We start from the raw sequence: 21,555 nt of genomic DNA on the forward strand, positions 1-21,555 counted from the left end.
GGAGAGGCTGCGTGGAGCAGATGTCACTCCCCTCCATGTTACCTGATATGAGCATCCTTCCAGGTAGGAAGCGAACCATTCCCAAGCTGATCCGCAAATCAAAAGACTCCTGAGGGTGGATAAGAGAGTCTTGTGGTTGACCGTATCAAACGCTGCTGAAAGGTCAAGGAGGATAAGGACGGATGACAGTTTGGCTGATCTAGCAGCATGTAGTTTCTCAGAGACATCCAAAGGGCTGTCTCTGTGGAATCAGCTGCTTTAAAGCCAGACTGGTTGGGATCCTGGAGGTTGTTCTGTGAGAGATAGACAGACAGTTGATTATAGACAATGCATTCAAGAATGTTTGAAAGAAATCAGAGAAGTGATACCGGTCTGTAGTTACTGATGACTGATGGATCCAGAGCAGGTTTTTTTAGGATGGGAATAACCCTTGCTCTCTTGAAAGTTGTTGGTACCTGATAGTGGAATGTGGATGTGGTAGCTCAGTGTTAAGGTGTAGGGCTACTGATCGGAAGGTCATGGGTTCGAACCCCAGGTCCACCAAGCTGCCACTGCTGGGCCCCTGAGCAAGGCCCTTAACCCTAAGTTGCTCAGTTGTAAGTCACTCTGGATAAGGGTGTCTGCTAAATGCCGTAAATGTAAATGTAGTGGAAGGGAGTGGATCCAATAAGCAGATGGTAGAATTGCAGGACTGGATGAGTTGTAAAATCTCTTCTGCTGCTACAGTTGAGAAATGTGACAACGAAGGTGTAGGGGAATCCATACTCTGAGATGTAAGTGCAGTCGGGGCTGAAGTGAAGGTCCGGCAGATTTCTTCAATCTTCTCCTGGTAGAAAGAAGCAAAGTCTTCTGCAGTCAGGGAGGATGAAGGAGGAGGAGCCGGGGGGTTGAGCAGAGAAGAGATGATGTGAAATTTCCGAGGGTCATGTGAGGAAGCTTCAAGCTTTTCCTTGTAGAAGGAAGTCTTGGCAGAAGTCACATCTGAGGAGAACTTGGCAAGGAGTGTTCGGTAAGAATCAAGATCTGCATCAAGTTGTGATTTCTTCCACTTTCTCTCGGATGATCTTAGCTCTCTTCAATTGTTGCGCAGCACATCTGAAAGCCAAGGAGCAGAACAAGAACAAGTTTTCTTGGGTTTAGTGGACATAGGGCAGAGGAAGTCCATAGTTGAGGAAAGAGATGAAAGGAAAGGATGTAGTGGGGTAACAGTCACGTCTGTAGCTGGAGAAGGACGGGAGAAAATCAGGTCCAGGACATTGCCTTCTTTGTGTGTGGGGATGTAGCTGTTGAGTGTGAGGGTGAATGAGTCGAGAAGAGTCAGGAGGGAAGAAGATAGAAGTTTGTCAGAGGGGAGGTTGAAGTCACCAAGCACCGTCAGATGGGAGCTATCGGAAGGAAAAACACTAAGTCCATTTCATCCAGGAAGTCTCTTAGGGGACCAGGAGGGCGGTAAACAACAATGATAACAAGGTTGATTGGAGAGGTAACTGAAATGGCATGGAATTCAAAAGAGGAGATGGTTAAATGAGACAAGAGGAGAGGTGTAAAGCACCATCTCTTTGACAACAATAAACCTGTACCACCACCCCTGCCTGTTTCTTGTGGTGAGTGAGAGAAAGCATAGGCAGAAGATAAAGCAGCTGGTGTAGCAGTGTTCTGTGGGGATATCCAGGTCTCTGTTAGCGAAAGAAAATCAAAGGAGTAATGGGAAGTTAAAGCAGAGATAAAATCAGCTTTCTTTACAGCAGACTGGCAATTCCAGAGCCCACCTACCACCACTGTTTGAGACTTACACAACAGAGGAGGGTAGACGAGGTTACTGGGATTGTGACTTCTGCTCTGTAGATGAAAGCGTCTGCGACAGTAGGAAGTGAGTACAGAGATGGGTTTGAGGCACATGCAGTCAACCAAAAGTGAGAATTAAGGTATGGTATAATATCAAAACAGTACTAGACACTTATGTTACAATGTGAGATAGAGAGATATTTACCAACAGCAGAGAACCTTCAATTTAAATGGGTAAGCCCTGCCCACAATTCACACCTTAAGGGAGACTGAAACTACTCCTGATTAATCAGCTGAGAGAACAACAAAGACCAACACTATAAAATTAACAATGGTATAGAATATAACAAAATTCAAATCGCACTACTCTAAAACAAAGTGAGTTAAGCAGATAGTATACAAAAGTCAGGAACCTACTTTACCAGAAGACAGAGAGTTAAAGCACACTGAAGAATATCTTGCCTTGTTGAAGATGTTCCACTAGCTAAGCTTTAAAGAGCTGATTGTGAATCTGTACATATTACACATGGTCAGGCTGCTTTTCCTCTGCACACTGAAAATCTAGAGATATTGCTGTTCTCTTGTGGACACATTTATATGGTCTGTTGCTCTTTTTCCTATTTCTATATTGTATTGATGGATATTCTGCTGAAGCTCTTCTACCCATTTTAATATCCTCTGATCTATCTGTAAATATCTGAGTTATGTTGCTGCATGATTTACTTAAATACTGTATAGTGAGTATAGTTGTTTTCCATCTTGATTGCCTCCTTATGTATAAACATATCAATTTCTGGTGTTCTTGCTCATGTTCCCAATCATCCTCCATAACTCAATTTCAATCTCTTCACCAATTCTGTCACAGAATTCCCTCCAATATTTTTCTTTGCTGTACTGATGACCTGCCTCACTGATGCTTGAGCTCTTTTAGTTAATTAAATCATTAAAATTACTTTCTAATTACTTTTCTAAGTAGTCATTAAAACTACTTTCCTTAGAGCTTTATTTCTGATATGAACAGCCTCACTACACCCCTCATCCCACTATGGAACTACTTTTTGCCAACTGATTCTTCTGCTGCTCTCCATATTGCCTCACATTTATCTGTATTAAACTTCTACATCTTACTTTTTTCCCCAGTAACATCTTCAGTCCAAGTGCCTTTTTCTGTTGCCTATTATCTGTACCTCAATCTTTTCTTTATCTCATCATTGATCACTTTAGTTAAGATTCTTCTAGCTGCCGTGTGCTCATCCTCCTTGTGCACCACTTACACGAGCTGCACACCCTTCACTTCCATCTTAACATACAGCTGTGAGAAGGAAGACGAAACATACAACTGACAACAAAATTAAAATAAGAAGAAAATAAACAAAATTATATGTACAGGTACAAAACAACACTAACTCAACAACAGGGCAACATTTAGGTTACACACACAGTAGGTTGTGTTTCCACCAGCAAGCAGCACAGAAAGACAGAGCAGTTTGAGTAAAGTTTATTATTTCTGAGGAGACATTGAACATTTTTATATCAACTATAATAAACCCATCCTAATAGTGCATACAGTTAAATAGTCTGTTTCTACATTCTGCATTCATTACTGTTCCAGTTTCTGCACACAAAATGTCCAGTGTAGCTCAGGGACAAATTAAATCTCACACCTCACTTATAGTTTTTATAAACACTTTTACTAACTTTTTATTTTGGATCACAAAACCTCACATATGAGTTATTATTACCCATCCTGAATCCAGTGTATAGAGGCTGAGTGAATGTGGTGTGGACTCTGTGGAGGAGCCTCATGGTGTCAGAGACGCTGTAGAAGGACAGAGTTCCTGCACTGTGATCCACATACACTCCTATCCTGGAGGATGATGGACCTCGGAGCTCAGTCTCAATGCTGTTGTGCCAGAAAGAGACATAGGAAGAACAACACCACAGAATCCAGGACTGACTGTTGTGTCCAAACAAACTCTCATCACCCTGTCCTTTCCTGCTGATCTCTTTATATGAAACTGATATGTCCACATAACCGCTCCTCTCCACCTCCCAGTAACAGCGTCCACACACACTCTCCTTACACAACACCTGAGGGCAAGAGTCAAATCTCTCTGGATGATCAGAGTATTGCTGTTGTGTCTCACTCCGTGTCACCACTCTGTTATTCTCAGACAGAATGAGTACAGGATGTACTGTGTTTGGATCCAGAGTCAGATAACATAAATCTACAGTAATAAAATGTCCACATGTTAGATGTTAATCACAGGATTTATAATAAGTGTGTGTGAGACACCTGTCTGATTTTCTATCCTCCTAATGCAGCTCTACTGTATATACATGGATCAGATTTAGATCAACAATACAGACATTTTAACACAGTGTGTGTGTGTGTCTGTGTGTGTGTATTTGTGTGTGTGTCTGTGTCTGTGTGCGTCTGTGTCTGTGTGTATGTGTGTATGTGTGTCTGTGTGTGTCTCTGTGCGTGTGTGTGTCTGTGTGTGTGTTTGTGTCTGTGTGTGTGTGTCTGTGTGTGTGTGTGTGGGTGTGTGTGTGCGTCTGTGTGTGTGTATGTGTGTGTTTGTGTGTATGTGTGTCTGTGTGTGTGTGTGTGTGTGTGTGTGTGTGTAAAACCTACACTGCAGAAAATCTTCTCTGCTCTTTGGTTCTGAATGTAAAATCATCTGAACTGCTGCAGCTTTGGCGACACAGAGACAAAATGGAGACAGAAAAATGACGTTGAAACAGTTTAAAGTGTGAATGAAAAATTTGCTTCCTCACGTTTATTTCAGACGTCAACAACGTCACCACCTCAATTATTCATCAGCTACGATTTTCTCCACAAATGTAAGATTTGTACTTTGTTTGTCTACTAAATTGATCTTGATGTCATTTACAAGACTGATGCTAATACTGTGTGATTTTCTGCAGTCTTGTTCCTGCTTACTTCTTATTTCTGTTAGATGAATTTTATGGCTCTTTTTACTGTGATACAGAAACAATGTTTGTTTGTTCACCTTGTGGTCTGATTTTGTTGAATTCATCCTCACAGATTTGTTCGACTCGTTTTTTCAGATCTGAGAGAGATTTCCTCACTCCATCAAATGAGAGATGTTGATTGACAGTGAAGCTGGGTGAGTCGTCACATCCAGGAGAAACACAGAGAGACGGGAAACTCTACAGAGAGGAAACACATCATAGAGAAGGAGAAAAGTGGACGAGAGGAACGAATGAATCTCAGACTGAATCAGAACAAAGACACACTTGTGATCTCAGACAGGAACATTTCTTGTTGCTGTAATGAGCTTTTAGGAGGAAACTTTGTGAGGAACAGCGCCCTCTGTAGATCAGACAGTGAATGTTACCTGGAGGAAGTGGATGTCATATAAATATAAAGTAAATATAAATGTGTCTTATAGAAGCTTCAACACTTTTAGAAGTAAAACAAAATAGACTTTGAAATCAGAATAAAAGTTTCAAATGACCGTGTTAAATATCTTCATCATCATCATCATCATCATCATCATCATCATCATCATCATCATTGTTATGCCGTTGGCTGTTTAAAGTACACTGACTGGTCCGAGCTGTTTCACACGTCTTTACAAAACACTTTGACTTTTAATAAAAATCCACCTTACAATTTGTAGAAATTGACTTAAAAAAGAATAATAATATCCAGTTCTCACCTGTTTTTTAGTTCTTTCTGCTTTAGCTGAAACTGTATCATGACCTTTGTGTTCTTCCATCGTACACAAGTAACAGATGAGGCTTTGGTCAGTACGACTGTAGATCTCCATCAGTTTGTCATGTTCAGAGCAGATCTTCTCTTGGAGCTCTGCACAGGCTTCAACTAACTTGTGCTTCTTAAAGGCAGGAGACTGATAGTGAGGTTTAAGATGATCGTCACAATAGGAGGCCTGACAAACCAGACAGGACTTGACGGCTTTGTGTTTTCTCCCTGTGCAGAAATCACACTCCACATCTCCAGGTCCAGCGTAACAGTGAGCAGGAGAAGCAGCTTGGAGTTCAGTCTTCTTCAGTTTCTCCACCACTTCAGCCAGCATGTTGTTCCTGCGTAGAACAGGCCTTGGAGTGAAAGTCTCTCTACACTGAGGACAGCTGTAGATGCCCTTCACATCCTCCTGATCCCAGTGAGCATTAATACACACCATACAGAAATTGTGACCACAGGGAGTAGTCACTGGATCATTCAGGAGATCCAGACACACTGAACAGCTGAAGTGATCCTGACCTACTGAAATACTGGCCTCTGCCATTTTCCTGCATTGTGAGAGTGAGTGGGTTCGTTGGTTGGTTGGTTCGTTAAGTTTCGTTTTCTAAGTTTTGTGTTATAGTGTAACAGAGAAAGAGAAGCTGTGGCTTTACAGAAAAAAGAAGCTCAGGCTTTTTTTTAAAATCAGAATCAGAATCAGAATCAGATTTATTGGCCAAGTGTGTTGACACACACAAGGAATTTTGTTCCAGCAGTTTGTGAATCTCAAAAGTACAGACATAAATAACACTATACTATACAACTATACAAGAAAACAATGGTGGTTAGTACGTTCGCCTCACACCTCCAGGGTTGGGGGTTCGATTCCCGCCTCCGCCTTGTGTGTGTGGAGTTTGCATGTTCTCCCCGTGCCTCGGGGGTTTCCTCCGGGTACACCGGTTTCCTCCCCCGGTCCAAAGACTTGCATGGTAGGTTGATTGGCATCTCTGGAAAATTGTTCGTAGTGTGTGAATGTGTAAGTGAATGAGTGTGTGTGTGCCCTGCGATGGGTTGGCACTCCGTCCAGGGTGTATCCTGCCTTGATGCCCGATGACACCTGAGATAGGCACAGGCTCCCCGTGACCTGAGGTAGTTGGGATAAGCGGTAGAAGATGAGTGAGAGTGAGTGAGAATATGAACGATCAGTTATGTACATAATGTGTGGGAGTGTAAATAACAATATTGTGTAATATTATGCTTTTTGTACAATATACAGCAGCAGTAGTGTGTAATATATACAGATGATGTGATGACTGACAGTCCTGATAATGCAGTACTTAGAAGATCTTAGATCTTAGATAGATATGAAGCAGTGAATATAATTATGGTGAGTTGTTAATCAGGGTGATTGTCTGGGGAAAGAAACTGTTCCTGTGTCTGGCAGTTCTAGTAAGCAAAGTTCTGTGGCACCTGACAGAAGGGAGAAGCTGAAAGAGGTTGCGTCCAGGGTGTGAAGGGTCAATAGTGATTTTTACTGCCCGGTTTCTGGTTCTTGTGTCGTACAAGTCCTGGAGAGTGGCCAGGGGGTGCCAATGATTTTTTCTGCTGTTTTTACTGTGCGTTGCGGTCTGTTCCTGTCCTGTTTTGTTGCTGCACCAAACCAGATGGTGATGGATGTGAACAGGACAGATTTAATGACTGCAGTGTAGAACAGCATCAAGAGCTTTTACAGCACTTAATTGACGTAGAAAGTACATTCTCTGCTGGACCTTTTTGATGATGGAGTTTATGTTGCACTCCCATTTCAGGTCTTGGGAAATGGTAGTGCCCAGAAACTTGAAGGTCTCCACAGATGACACCGGGCTGTTGGATATTGTGAGGGGGAGTAGTGTTGAGGGGTCTTTCCTAAAGTCCACTATCATCTCCACAGTTTTGAGGGTGTTTAGCTCTAGACTGTTCAGACTGTACCATAGCACCAGCCACTTCACCTCCTGCCGGTATGCAGACTCATCGCCATCTTGGATGAGACCGATGAGCATCGTATTATCTGCAAATTTCAGGAGTTTAACAGTTTTAATGTAAAGAATCTCCTCTGTGATTTAAGTTTTTATTAATTGAAATGATTTTTCATGTATTTGAATAAGGTAAATCATCACATTATATTTATAATATTCAGACACTTTTTACTCAGTACATTACATCTCGTCACATTACATCACCTCAGTCTTGTTCATTAGGGATCAATTTTAGGGATAAATAGTAACTTAACTTAAAACTTTGTAATTATTATTATATGTTTCTATACTTTATTATTATATGTTTCTATACTAAAAGCACTACACTTAACAATGGACATTGTCTCAAAGCAGCTTTACAGAAGTATAGAAATATAGAATAAAGATGATAAAGATTGAGTTGCTATTTCTCTCTAACATTTATCCCTAATGATCAAGGCTGATGTGACGGTGGCAAGGAAAAAACCCCCTGAGAGGAACCAGGCTCTAAAGGGAACCCATCCTCATTTGGGTGACACTGGACAGTAAATGATTATGTAAATAATGTCCTTTCTTCACATTTATAGTCAGGTGGAATTGTACAACCAACTCCTTCTGATGAACTAACGGTCAGCATTATTTCTGAGGTCATTATTGATGTTCCAAGATGGCGGCGTGGCAGTAGCAGTCAGCGGCCACTCCGGATCCAAAATCAGGTCAAATCAAGAAGTCAAGAAGCTTTTATTGTAACCATATATATCTTCATATATATCATAACAATTTATCCATATATATCTGACACAGTACACAGTGAAATGAGACAACGTTTCTCCAGGACTATGGAGCTACATAGAACAAGGACAGAGCTAAGGACTTAAAGTAAGTTAGTCCTAGACACATAAAGTGCATCTATACAACCTGGTGTACACAGTGTGAGACAGAAGATCAAACAAACAATACAAAACAAGACAATACACAAAAGCAGCACCGACCAGAATACATACTATACATTCTATAGTACATGTGCAAAATACTGGAATGAACACCTATGGGTTCGAGTCTCGGGCCGTTTGTTTAAATGTTGTTTGAAATTTTTTTTGTTTCATTTAAATGTGATTTCATTTTTTGGTTTTAGCCCCTGTTGATGTTCATAAGGTTTAGTGGTTATGTCAGGATTACTGCAACATAGGTTTGGTTGAGGCTTTACAGCCTCAAAGGGGGGAGTAATGTTGTGAAAAATCTTGAAACTCAAGAATGCCCCAAAGTAAAGTATTATGCCTTACAAAATATTACAATTGGTGTCATAAGACATATGGGAGTATGCCCAGATATATATACCTGACCTTTAGTAAGAGGTAGAAGTAGAGGACTTAAGGCTTAAAATATGCATGAGCGGGCCCAGTCTGGAAGGTGACAGACTGAGATCATAACAAAGTTCATAAGTTCAGCAAGCTTAAGGAGTCAACATAAAACTCCACTTATATACAAAGCAACATTATAACATCTCGGGCTTAGCAAAAATAGCAATACAACATAACTAATATACGTAAGAATGTTTATCATAATCGAAATAATCAGAAGAAAATTATATGCAGTAGAAAGTAGCAAAAGAAATGAGCAAACTTTCTCGTTGTAGCTGAAAAGAGGATGCTGAAAAACCACCAGACGTCTGTCATGAAAGACTGAGTGACGAATGTGTTTTGAGCACATTTATTAATAACAATGAAGAAAAAATGTGAGTTCTGGAGAATAAGGGGAATTTAGAAAGGTCATGTAAATGACTAATGATTTAAATATAACTTTGAGACATAATGTCAGACGTCTGGTGGAGAAATAATGGGAAATTCCCATGAATGTATGTAAATTAAAGCGGAGGCACCTGGGGAGAGTGCTTTTTTGTTTGAACTTTTTGGGTTGGAGGTGGATGCTCTTTTGGGTTTTTCATTTGATTGTTTTTGACTTAGAAATTTTTCCTTGAGCTCAATGGAATTGTTGGCTGATTGGCTGCAATAAAGAAGTTTGCTCATTCTCCAGGTCTGAGACGTGTTATTAGTGAAGTATATTTAAGATCAGTAAATATTTGGCTAAAAGTTTAAGAGCGTGGTTCACCCTGAGATATGTCCACTCGGAGAGGGCTCTGAGTTCCGACAGTGCCATCGAGCAAGGCACCGATACCCCACAACTGCTCCCCGGGTGCCGCAGCATAAATGGCTGCCCACTGCTCCGAGTCTGTGTTCACGGTGTGTGTGTTCACTGCTGTGTGTGCACTTTGGATGGGTTAAATGCAGAGAACGAATTCTGAGTATGGGTCACCATACTGAGCCATATGTCACGTCACTTTCACTTTTATGAGGTATTGTAATGAATTGTGCATAACAGAAATTGACTGCCCATTATCTTGCTATATCCTTGCACAACGATCTGATCTCCCCTTCAGCCACAGCTTGCAAACCTTGGGGTAACCATGGACAATCAACTGTCCTTTTCCTCTCATGTTGCTAATGTGACTCTTTCATGTCGGTTTCTTCTCTAGAACATTAGAAGGATTCAGCCATTTTTGTCCACACAGGCTGCTCAGGTACTTGTTCAGTCTCTTGTAATTTCTAGACTGGATTACTGCAACACACTGCTGGCAGGTCTACCTATGAACGCAATTCATTTTCTGCAAATGATCCAAAATGCAGCTGCCCGGCTTGTTTTCAACCTGCCTAAGTTCTCACACCACCCCGCTGCTGCGACCCCTCCACTGGCTTCCGGTAGCTGCACACATCAGATTCAAAACACTGATGCTGGCCTACAAAGCCAAAAACGGACCAGCTCCCTCTTACCTCAAAGTCCTCATCACTCCTCACAATGCACCCCGCACCTTCCGATCAACCAGCACTGCTCGACTGGTTCCACCATCTCTCAGGGTAAGAGGCAAGTATACTACAAGACTCTTCTCTGTTCTGGCACCAAGGTGGTGGAATGAACTTCCCCTAGAGGTCCGGACAGCTGAGTCACTGGCTATTTTCAAGCGGCAGTTGAAGACCTACTTATTCAGGAAACACTTCAACTAGCACTTCTTTCCTTATCTTTTGCATTTTAAAAAAAATAAAAAAAAACACAACCTTTGACACTTTTTCATTGTAACTTTGAGCAAATGTTTTAAACTCATGGTATCTTAAGTATGTAACCTAGTGAGCCAGCATTAATGAATCAATGCTAGAGATTTAAGCACTTATGTACGTTGCTCTGAATAAGAGTCTGTCACATGCTGTAAATGTAAATGTACCATGAGCATAGCTGCTGTAAGACCTCAAAAGGTCTTTTATATCAGATGTAAATGATGAGCTGATCATCAGTTAGGTAGCGATTGGGTTGAAAATAAACATGAAATGCTGCACGGATTGGACTTTACAATCCTTCATACAAAGAAATTTGCTGTAAGGACAAACAGAAAATCTTCTAAAGATAAGAACATGCTTTATCGTCGTTGTTATTGCCTATGCCTTACGTTTCTTTGCAAATGGTAGTTTTCTGTATAAAATCGGGGATGCAGAACACATTAGTAAGGCTAATTAATCATGATATCCACCACCACCCCCACAAAACAAAAAAAAGAAAATGAATAAACACAAAATCACAGCAATTTATATGGTGTTCTTTATTTACAAAAAAAACCCAAAACTTAAATCTTCTGGAGTGACTGGCTCTAATGAAGTCCCTCCAGGAATTCCCTCGGCCATTGGCCTTACAGCATTCAGGCTCAGGACCATCTCCTCTGCATTTGTCAGAGGTGGTGGTTCAGGTCCTCCCCCTGTTTTGCAAGCCTCTGCTTTCTTTCTGTTGGCTGAGTATTAAAATGAGAATGAACATTTAGACCCATGATAAAAATGCTGCTGTGCTGCTAGACACTGAATGCTATTTAGTTATTTATTATGTCAAATGTTTGTAAAGCCAAGTACCCTACACCTATGATATGCTCAAGGCTTACCTGATTTGAATTGTTTTTCTATTTCATTTTAATCTGCTGCCACATTCTTTTAATGCCTGCAGGATTGCACCTATACATGAAAATTAAATTAATAGGTTTAATAAAATACTGTTCTTCCAGTTTCACCTATGATATTATAACAGTTGGGAATTTACACTAAAATAGTTCTCAATTACTACCTAGAAATTACATCTTCAACCAGTCTAATTGGATTAATGTAATAATTACTATCTCTAGAAAGTATTGGTCTACATACTAATTTGGTCTACTTACTTATTAATTACTTTCTAAATCCCAAATCAACCTCAACCACTTGAACAATAAGGAGAGACAAGAAACTGCACTTCTAATGCTTTCAAATAAACAATATACAATTGCATGAATTATCCTTGAATTGACCAAAGCGTGTAACTAGAGGGAAAAGTTTACGATAAAAAAATACCTTTTAAAATTTGATGTTAAATCCACTATTGTTTTATACAGAATTGTTTTATAGTCTTTAATTAAATTACAGTATTTAGATTACTTAGTAATTAATTACACCCAACACTTAAAATGTAAACTTACGCATTTCTGCATTTTCATAAACAGTTCTGCTGGTGAGAAATATGCAGACCTCCTTTTGTCTGACGCTGTTGCCATGGTGACTCGTTATATCTGCGCTCCATTGATAATGGCTTTATATAGTTGTGGTGCACATGCTTAACTCAGGGGGTTTTTATACCTGGTCACTTCATGCGTTTTCTGTGATCCGATAGCTATCCGATGGTAAAAAGACCGGGTCTAAATGCACTCCAAAACGGTTTCGAGATGGATATAAATCCGATCGTTCAAACCACTCCAGGAGGTGGTCTGGGATGCATTTCAGATGAAACTGGACAGGTGTAAATGAATGTGGTTGTTCAAGCCACATACAGCAGCGCTATACTCCTCCCAAATGGAAGTACGTCGCTTGCAGGTGACTCACGAGTCGTGCATTGCACGACAAATATGTTTTCCCACAAGCGCTGGCTCCGATCTTTCTCCCAGGTGTCTCGTTTGGCCTTAAAATGCACTGCTGCCGCCAGCGAAAATGCAGCAAACAGTAAATGCTGTTTTTCGTAGCAACCGCATACACCAAAACGTGTTCCATTTCAATTACCCCGGAAATGAGGTAAAATATATTTGCATATTGTGCGGGAGCAGTGTTGTATAAAGTATTAGAAAGCAATACTTGAGTAAAAGTACAAGTATTATACTAGAAAATGACTTCAGTAGAAGTGAAAGTTACCTTTTAGAATATTACTCAAGTAAAAGTCTTAAAGTATCTGATATTTACTGTACTTAAGTATCAAATGTTATTTTCGGATATTTAATGTACTTAAGTATTTGAAATAAAAGTAAAAAGTAAAATTTCAGTGATTTTCGATAGGCATAAGAGCAGGGGCGGTTCTAGGATTTCATCTTTTGGGGGTTTAGCCCTCAGTGAGAATTAAAAACAAGAAGAGTTTTATATTATATATTATATGACTACATAGTAAGCCAAAAGTTATGGTATAATTTAAAATGTCAAAAGTGGACACCACAATTTTATGCATGATGTAATGATGCCAGTCTTGAATCAAATCAGTTCATGTATGTGTGCATTCTCTACAAACAGTGTGTCCAATGAATGCAGTCATTAATAAAAAAAAATATTCACAAGACAAAGACCAAATCAATAAATATTATTTTTTATTTAGTATTGAATGGATTGTTTGCATTAATATTTTGTTTGTGCTACAAACAAAACTCTGATAATAAAAATAGTGAAATTTCACTGCTTTTGGTTGCAGTGTCTTTTCACCGATTAACGTTATAGATAAATGCATCCAGCTCTGACTGTGCGTTGCACATGCCTGTGCTTCTCCGTGGAGCGTGCAGTGATTCGCCAAACCTCCCTTATTGCAGTTGCACACATTTCTTCTGATTTTATTTTGTAGTAACGGGTACGAAGATGCTTAGTGGAAATATAGCGGAGCAAAAGTATACATTTTATCTAGGAAATGTAGTGGACTAAAAGTGAAAGTTGACATAAATTTAAATAGCGAAGAAAGTACAGATACGTGAAATTTCTACTTAAGTACAGTAACAAAGTATTTGTACTTCGTTACATTACAACACTGGGCGGAAAAAAACACATATATAATATGTTACACAGGGCTGCCAACTTCTGAGTTCAGCTTAGGGGGTTTTTACACCTGGTCACTTCATGTGTTTTCTGTGATCCGATAGCTATCCGATCATAAAAAGACCAGGTCTAAATGCCCAGGATATAAATCTGATCGCTCAAACCACTTCAGGAGGTGGTCTGGGACGCATTTCAGATGAAACTGGACAGGTGTAAATGCATGTGGTTGTTCAAGCCACATACGTCAGCGCTATACTCCTCCCAAACGGAAGTACGTCACTCGCAGGTGACTCGCGAGTCATGCATCGCGGCAGAAAGAAACATGTTTTCCCAGCAGTGCTGGCTCCGATTTTTCACCCAGGTGTCTCGTTGGGTCTTAAAATGCACTGCTGCCGCCAGCAAAAATGCAGCAAACAGTAAATGCTGTTTTTTGTAGCAACCACATGTGTTCCATTTCAATTACCCCGGAAATGAGGTAAAATATATTTGCATTTTGGGCGGGAGTAGAAAGATCGGATTGATCTCCGATTCGCCAAGACGCATTTATGTGGCCTAATGTAAATGGGACAGTTTTAACGAATCAGATAGATATCGGATCAGAGAAAACACATGAAGTGACCATGTATAAAAAGGCCCTTAGAGTGAGATTTTGGGGGGTGGGGCTTTGGTTATGGAGAGGGGCTTATGGAGGGGCGTGGCTTGATGTGAAAAAAAATACAAACACAAAATCCTTGCATTAGCAGAAGTGTAATAAGTATAATTTCTCTTCTGGCTCTCAACGAAGGCGGTCGCATTTTCTCTCCCTCTCCCTCCCCCTTACTTTCCCTGCTTTGCTCCTCTCGTCTCATCTATTGTCTTATACTTTGAGAGACTCTCCGCACTGCTCTCCAAACTAAAAATCTGAATATGGATTTGCTGAACTGGTCTCTCAACGCAATTGACACCATCTTCTCGACGAGAAGCTTGGGTTCGGGGGAACCTGACTGCCCTGCCGGAACGTTCGCAACTGGATATACGATGGATGCGTGGGAGAGGTGGCGGGTTGTGTGTCTGGCGGCTCTTTCCGTGGAGGCAATTGAAGATATCTACCTATTCGGAACCATGATAACAGGAGTTCTACTGATTGGATTAGGCATTGCCTTGGTTTATCAAAAAAATCAGAAAACGGTAACAGCTGTCCAAAACCTCCCAAGGCTGCCCGTCATGATTGATGCAGTAGGCAGAGCGGTCAGCACTGAGGCTGGGACTATTAACCGCAATATGGATAACATCACTAAGAAGCTCACTGCTTTGGAAAGAACAATGGATTGATTTGGAGACCAGAATGGACTAAGAGTGTAGTTGTGTAAATTGGAATCTGTCTATTCGCCAAGACCAAACAATCCCAATCTTATCTGCTTTCAGCTCCCCTCAACCACTGGCCTTAGCCAAGGCCGCTGTTGGAACAACAATTCCCCTGGAAGAGCACTTCAGCGAGATGCTCTTGCGTTCCTCCCCCCATTTCCACAGACACCTGCTGATTGTTGACTGATCAAGGCTGTCTCCATGGCAACTTGCTGTGTATCGCTATGACAATCTTGCGGACTGAGGCACCGAGATTTGATGCCTGGAGCAACGACTCTCCAGGCCTACACACTTACATACATACACACATACACACACACACGTTTAAAGATATGCATTCACCCCCCACCCCCCATCCCACGCCTTCGCCGCTTTGCACCACCAGTCTGACAAGCGGGTGTGTGACCAGCGCCGAAGATAAAGGCTGCAGGACCTGATGGCTGCTTGCCTGTGCTGGATTACCTCTACCCCCCACTCCTCTCCCCAGTTGCAAGTCGTGTGTTTATGGCGTACTGTTTATGTGCTTATGTTGCTGAGGTGTTTTTCCTGTTCCCACACTGTACTCCCCACCGGAGCATAGTCTGGGGGTTGTTTTTTTTCTCCTCCCTTCCCTCATGTTATGCTGTATTTCTTTTCAATTCCCTGTCTTCCTGTCCTGTCCCCCCCTTGTCATATTGTATGTATTGTATGTATGGACAGGTTGATGGCTAATTTCGCTGGTACCTGTGACCAGTGACAATAAAGGCTACTACTACTACTACTACTAATATGATCCTCACCCCAAACAAACAGACACACATACAAAAACAGACACACACACATACACACTGTGACGGCGGTGCACGCACTGACACAAATTCCTGGAGAAAGAATAAAGGCAATAAAGGCTACTACTACTACTACATAAGTATATATTGATTGTCAAAGTATTTGGTATCTGTACAGAATTTCTTGAGAGATTTACTCACTGACCCACTCACTCACTCACTCATTTTCTACCGCTTATCCGAATGCCCGATGACACCTGAGATAAGCACAGGCTCCCCGTGAGAGTTACATTAATTTAAACTGAATGCGTGAGAGTTGGCAGCCTTTTTGTACTGTTTTTTATGATAAAGTTATGTAAAATAACTGCTCAGTGCTGCAAAACAAACAACTCTGCTAATGCTAACTTAATTCTATATAAACTATATAACAGCATAGGTCTATTAGTTACAGTGTGATTAATTAGAATCGACACATTGCTGCATGTACTACAATATTTTTTCCGGAAGCCTTCATAACATATTATGATGTTATAGCTTTTTTTCCACAGCCCACAAAAAAGAAAATCACACCTGACTCCAAAGGTTCCAAAACTTTCAAGAGCCGATTTGATAAACGGATTCAAAGAATCGATTCATTCCCAAACAACACACCAACACTATTTACCTCAGTGAAATCTCTAAGTCAGGGCCATTCAATTAGTTTGTCATGTGGGTCAGTTCATGAAAAGCGTCCCAAACAAGGGCCGTGTTGTATTTTGAACCTGCGCTAGAACATGAACTGAAATTTAAGTGCAAATAAATTAAGTTCACAATATGGAAAATATCATTGTTTCATGGTGTTTTTTCTCTCACAGGAGCGCATGCTCGCGTCACTCGAACAAAGTCACGACTGAAAAGTCGTGAAAGACAAAGACTGAACTGAGAGAAAATAGTTTATTAACAGTTTATTCTTCCACTTTTGAAGTCTGTCACCATATTATAAAGGATTGAGGAAGGTGTCTGAATAATTCCAGAGTGCACTGTATGTTAAGTGGACTGTTAAGCAGAAAATTGTTAAAGATATAAGATAATAAAGGTCTTTTACACACAGTAGGTTGTGTTTCCACCAGCAAGCAGCACAGAAAGACAGAGCAGTTTGAGTAAAGTTTATTATTTCTGAGGAGACATTGAACATTTTTATATCAACTATAATAAACCCATCCTAATAGTGCATACAGTTAAATAGTCTGTTTCTACATTCTGCATTCATTACTGTTCCAGTTTCTGCACACAAAATGTCCAGTGTAGCTCAGGGACAAATTAAATCTCACACCTCACTTATAGTTTTTATAAACACTTTTACTAACATTTTATTTTGGATCACAAAACTTCACAGATGATTTATTACTCCACATCCTGACTCCAGCGTATAGAGGCTGAGTGAATGTGGTGTGGACTCTGTGGAGGAGCCTCATGGTGTAAGAGACGCTGTAGAAGGACAGAGTTCCTGCACTGTGATCCACATACACTCCTATTCTGGAGGACGATGGACCTCTGAGCTCAGTATAAATGTTGTTGCGCCAGAAAGAGTCAGAGGAAGAATAACACTCCAGACTCCAGGACTGACTGTTGTGTCCAAACAAACACTCATTACCCCGTCCTTTTCTGCTGATCTCTTTATATGACACTGATATGTCCACATCACCGCTCCTCTCCACCTCCCAGTAACAGCGTCCACACACACTCTCCTTACACAACACCTGAGTATAGATGTCAAATCTCTCTGGATGATCAGAGTATCGCTGTTGTATCTTACTCCGTGTCACCACTCTGTTCTTCCCAGACAGAATGAGTCGATGATGTGCTGTGTTTGGATCCAGAGTCAGATAACAGAAATCTACAGTAATAAAATGTCCACATGTTAGATGTTAATCACAGGATTTATAATAAGTGCGTGTGAGACACGTCTGTGTTTCTATCCTCCTAATGCAGCTCTATAAACATGGATCAGATTTAGATCAACAATACAGACATTTTAACATTGTGTGTGTCTGTGTGTGTGTGTGTGTCTGTGTCTATGTGTGTGTGTGTGTGTGTGTGTGTGTGTGTGAGTGAGTGTGTGTCTGTCTGTGTGTGTGTCTGTGTGTGTGTGTGTGTCTGTGTGTGTGTGTGTGTGTGTGTGTAAAACTTACACTGCAGAAAATCTTCTCTGCTCTTTGGTTCTGAAGGTAAAATCATCTGAACTGCTGCAGCTTTGGAGACACAGAGACAAAATGGAGACAGAAAAATGATGTGGAAACAGTTTAAAGTGTGAATGAAAAATTTGCTTCCTCACGTTTATTTCAGACGTCAACAACATCACCATCTCAATTTATTCATCAGCTACAATTTTCTCCACAAATGTAAGATTTGTACTTTGTTTGTCTGCTAAATTGATCTTGATGTCATTTACAAGACTGATGCTAATACTGTGTGATTTTCTGCAGTCTTGTTCCTGCTTACTTCTTATTTCTGTTAGATGAATTTTATGGCTCTTTTTACTGTGATACAGAAACAATGTTTGTTTGTTCACCTTGTGGTCTGATTTTGTTGAATTTCTTCTCACAGATTTGCTTCACTCTTTTTTTCAGATCTGAGAGAGATTTCCTCACTCCATCAAATGAGAGATGTTGCTTGACAGTGAAGCTGGGTGAGTCGTCACATCCAGGAGAAACACAGAGAGACGGGAAACTCTACAGAGAGGAAACACATCATAGAGAAGGAGAAAAGTGGACGAGAGGAACGAATGAATCTCAGACTGAATCAGAACAAAGACACACTTGTGATCTCAGACAGGAACATTTCTTGTTGCTATAATGAGCTTTTAGGAGGAAACTTTGTGAGGAACAGCGCCCTCTGTAGATCAGACAGTGAGTGTTACCTGGAGGAAGTGGAGGTCATCGTGTGTGTGTGAAAGCTGCTCCAGCTCAGTGACTCTCCTCTTAAGATGAGCAATCTCCAGCTCCGTCACCTCCGAGCGCTTTTTCTCCATGGAGCTGATCATCTCAGTAAAGATCCTCTCACTGTCATCTACTGCTGCCTGTGAACGTATCTGTAAGGACAAACACACACACACACACACACACACACACACACACACACACACACACACACACACACACACACACATGGGCACACACAGACACACACACACGGGTACACACACATACACACACACACACACACACACACACACACACGCACGCACACACAGATCCATTTAAAAATCAACTCTTTCTCTCACAGTGACTCTATAATGTGTGTGTTTATGTGAATCTCTCAGTTTCCTCCTCACCTTAATAATGTCCACAGTCTGTTTCAGCTCCTGCACCTTCTTCTGCTTCTCCTGGATCCTCTGCTGGGATTTTATCTGATCCTCCTTTAACTCATTCTGAGACCAAATAAAATAGGTTTAATTAATAGAAATAAAATTAAAATACAAAGAATTGTAGCTGTAATTAAATAAGAAACTACAATCACTGTCCCCAGCACACATCATCACACTCATCACCCTCTCCTTTCCTGCTGATCTCTTTATATCAGACTGCTCTTAACATGGTGCCCTGTAATGATGTGGAGTCCCACCAGGGTGAACTCTCCTGGTTACCACCAGAGGCTCCTCAACCTGGATCAGGACAAATATATCTAGACCAAACTATGAGCAGAAGCTTCCCAGATCTCCAGCTCAGGGTTCTTTTTACATTTCCACAATCGCTTTCACTCACTCGTTTAGTTGAAGGTGTTGTTTGTACTCGAAAATGACCTTAAACATCTTCCACCGGTATTACACCATATGTTATATGTAGATATATAGTATTTTACATCTTACATTAATATTTTTAAATTCATTTTAAACTTTAATTATATGTATTAATTTATTTATTTTTACTTATTTATTTTTATTCTTTTTTTTCTTCTTATATATATTTATTTGTTATTTTTCTCTCTTCTGTTTCTGTACTTCTGTAAAGTTGCTTTGAGACAATATGAATTGTTAAAATAAACTGAATTAGAAATTAAATTAGAATTTGTAGTGTGTGTGCATATATAAATATAAAGTAAATATAAATGTGTCTTAAAGAAGCTTCAACACTTTTAGAGGTAAAACAATATGGACTTTGAAATCAGAATAAAGTGGCCCATGACACAACTGTTAATTGTCTTCATCATCATCATCATCATCATCATCATCATTGTTATGCCGTTGGCTGTTTAAAGTACACTGACTGGTCTGAGCTGTTTCGTCTTTACAAAACACACTTTCACTTTTAATAAAAATCCAGCTTACACTGAATGACAGTCATATAACCAATCAGATCACCTCAACAGAAATTAGATTAGAAATAGAATTGATTTAAAAAAGAATAATAATATCCAGTTCTCACCTGTTTTTTAGTTCTTTCTGCTTTAGCTGAAACTGTATCATGACCTTTGTGTTGATCCATCGTACACAAGTAACAGATGAAGCTTTGGTCAGTACGACAGTAGATCTCCATCAGTTTGTCATGTTCAGAGCAGATCTTCTCTTGGAGCTCCTCACAGGCTTCAACTAACTTGTGCTTCTTAAAGGCAGGAGACTGATAGTGAGGTTTAAGATGATCTTCACAAAAGGAGGCCTGACAAACCAGACAGGACTTGACGGCTTTGTGTTTTCTCCCTGTGCAGAAATCACACTCCACATCTCCAGGTCCAGCGTAACAGTGATCAGGAGAAGCAGCTTGGAGTTCAGTCTTCTTCAGTTTCTCCACCACTTCAGCCAGCATGTTGTTCCTGTATAAAACAGGCCGTGGAGTGAAAGTCTCTCTACACTGAGGACAGCTGTAGATGCCCTTCACATCCTCCTGATCCCAGTGAGCATTAATACACACCTTACAGAAACTGTGACCACAGGGAGTAGTCACTGGATCATTCAGGAGATCCAGACACACTGGACAGCTGAAGTGATCCTGACCTACTGAAATACTGGCCTCTGCCATTTTCCTGCACTGAGAGAGTGAGTGGGTTTGTTGGTTTTCTAAGTTTTGTGTTATAGTGTAAGAGAGAAAGAGAAGCTACTGCTTTACAGAAAAAAAGGAGCTTAGGTTTTTTTTAATCAGAATCAGAATCAGAATCAGAATCAGAATCAGGTTTATTGGCCAAGTGTGTTGATGTTGACACACACAAGGAATTTGGTTCCAGCAGTTTGTGACTCTCAAAAGTACAGACATAAATAACACTATACTATACAAACTATACAAGAAAACAATGCAGACGATGAGATACAATATAGACAGACTGAGTATGAAATATGAATAAAGAATGAATAAAATATATAAAATATGAATATAGAATATGAACGATCAGTTATGTACATAAAGTGTGGGAGTGTAAATAACAATATTGTGTAATATTATGCTTTTTGTACAATATACAGCAGCAGTAGTGTGTAATATATACAGATGATGTGATGACTGACAGTCCTGATAATGCAGTACGATATGAAGCAGTGATTGTCTGGGGAAAGAAACTGTTCCTGTGTCTGGCAGTTTTAGTAAGTAAAGTTCTGTAGCGCCTGAGAGAAGGGAGGAGCTGAAAGAGGTTGTGTCCAGGGTGTGAAGGGTCAGTGGTGATTTTTACTGCCCGGTTTCTGGTTCTTGTGCCGTACAAGTCCTGGGGGTGGGCAGGGGGGGCACCAATTATTTTTTCTGCTTTTTTACTGTGCGTTACGGTCTGTTTCTGTCCTGTTTAGTTGCTGCACCAAACCAGATGGTGATGGATGTGAACAGGACAGATTCAATGACTGCAGTGTAGAACAGCATCAACAGCTC

The 21,555-nt window shown here is 40.5% G+C and overlaps 2 protein-coding genes across 2 annotated transcripts; both read right to left on the reverse strand.

The window, feature by feature from the left end:
• Positions 1-3,268: 3,268 nt before the first annotated feature.
• Positions 3,269-6,065, reverse strand: LOC132857785 (E3 ubiquitin/ISG15 ligase TRIM25-like). The gene is made up of 2 exons (XM_060887821.1): positions 5,475-6,065; positions 3,269-4,041 (listed from the first exon to the last, which is right to left on the reverse strand). Exons 1-2 carry the CDS (start codon positions 6,063-6,065, stop codon positions 3,487-3,489), a joined length of 1,146 nt encoding a protein of 381 aa, XP_060743804.1. The 3' UTR covers positions 3,269-3,486.
• A 10,796-nt stretch (positions 6,066-16,861) lies between these two features.
• LOC132857815 (E3 ubiquitin/ISG15 ligase TRIM25-like) lies at positions 16,862-20,736 on the reverse strand. The gene is made up of 6 exons (XM_060887879.1): positions 20,134-20,736; positions 19,044-19,139; positions 18,630-18,800; positions 18,282-18,441; positions 17,902-17,961; positions 16,862-17,606 (listed from the first exon to the last, which is right to left on the reverse strand). The coding sequence occupies exons 1-6, from the start codon at positions 20,722-20,724 to the stop codon at positions 17,080-17,082; spliced, it is 1,605 nt and encodes a 534-aa protein (XP_060743862.1). The 5' UTR covers positions 20,725-20,736; the 3' UTR covers positions 16,862-17,079.
• Between the last annotated feature and the right edge of the window lie 819 nt (positions 20,737-21,555).

This window comes from Tachysurus vachellii, chromosome 15, assembly GCF_030014155.1.
Source record: "Tachysurus vachellii isolate PV-2020 chromosome 15, HZAU_Pvac_v1, whole genome shotgun sequence".
In the NCBI taxonomy this organism is placed as follows: domain Eukaryota; kingdom Metazoa; phylum Chordata; class Actinopteri; order Siluriformes; family Bagridae; genus Tachysurus; species Tachysurus vachellii.

Excerpts from the sequence above, each read along its gene's own strand:
- LOC132857785 (XM_060887821.1), bottom strand. The coding sequence starts at position 6,065 with ATGGCAGAGGCCAGTATTTCAGTAGGTCAGGATCACTTCAGCTGTTCA. Across the intron at positions 4,042-5,474 it reads CAGAAAGAACTAAAAAACAG|CTAACATGTGGACATTTTAT; the intron begins GTGAGAACTGGA and ends TGTGATTAACAT.
- LOC132857815 (XM_060887879.1), bottom strand. The coding sequence starts at position 20,724 with ATGGCAGAGGCCAGTATTTCAGTAGGTCAGGATCACTTCAGCTGTCCA. Across the intron at positions 18,442-18,629 it reads ATGACCTCCACTTCCTCCAG|AGTTTCCCGTCTCTCTGTGT; the intron begins GTAACACTCACT and ends TCCTCTCTGTAG. Across the intron at positions 17,962-18,281 it reads CAACAAAATCAGACCACAAG|CTGCAGCAGTTCAGATGATT; the intron begins GTGAACAAACAA and ends GTGTCTCCAAAG.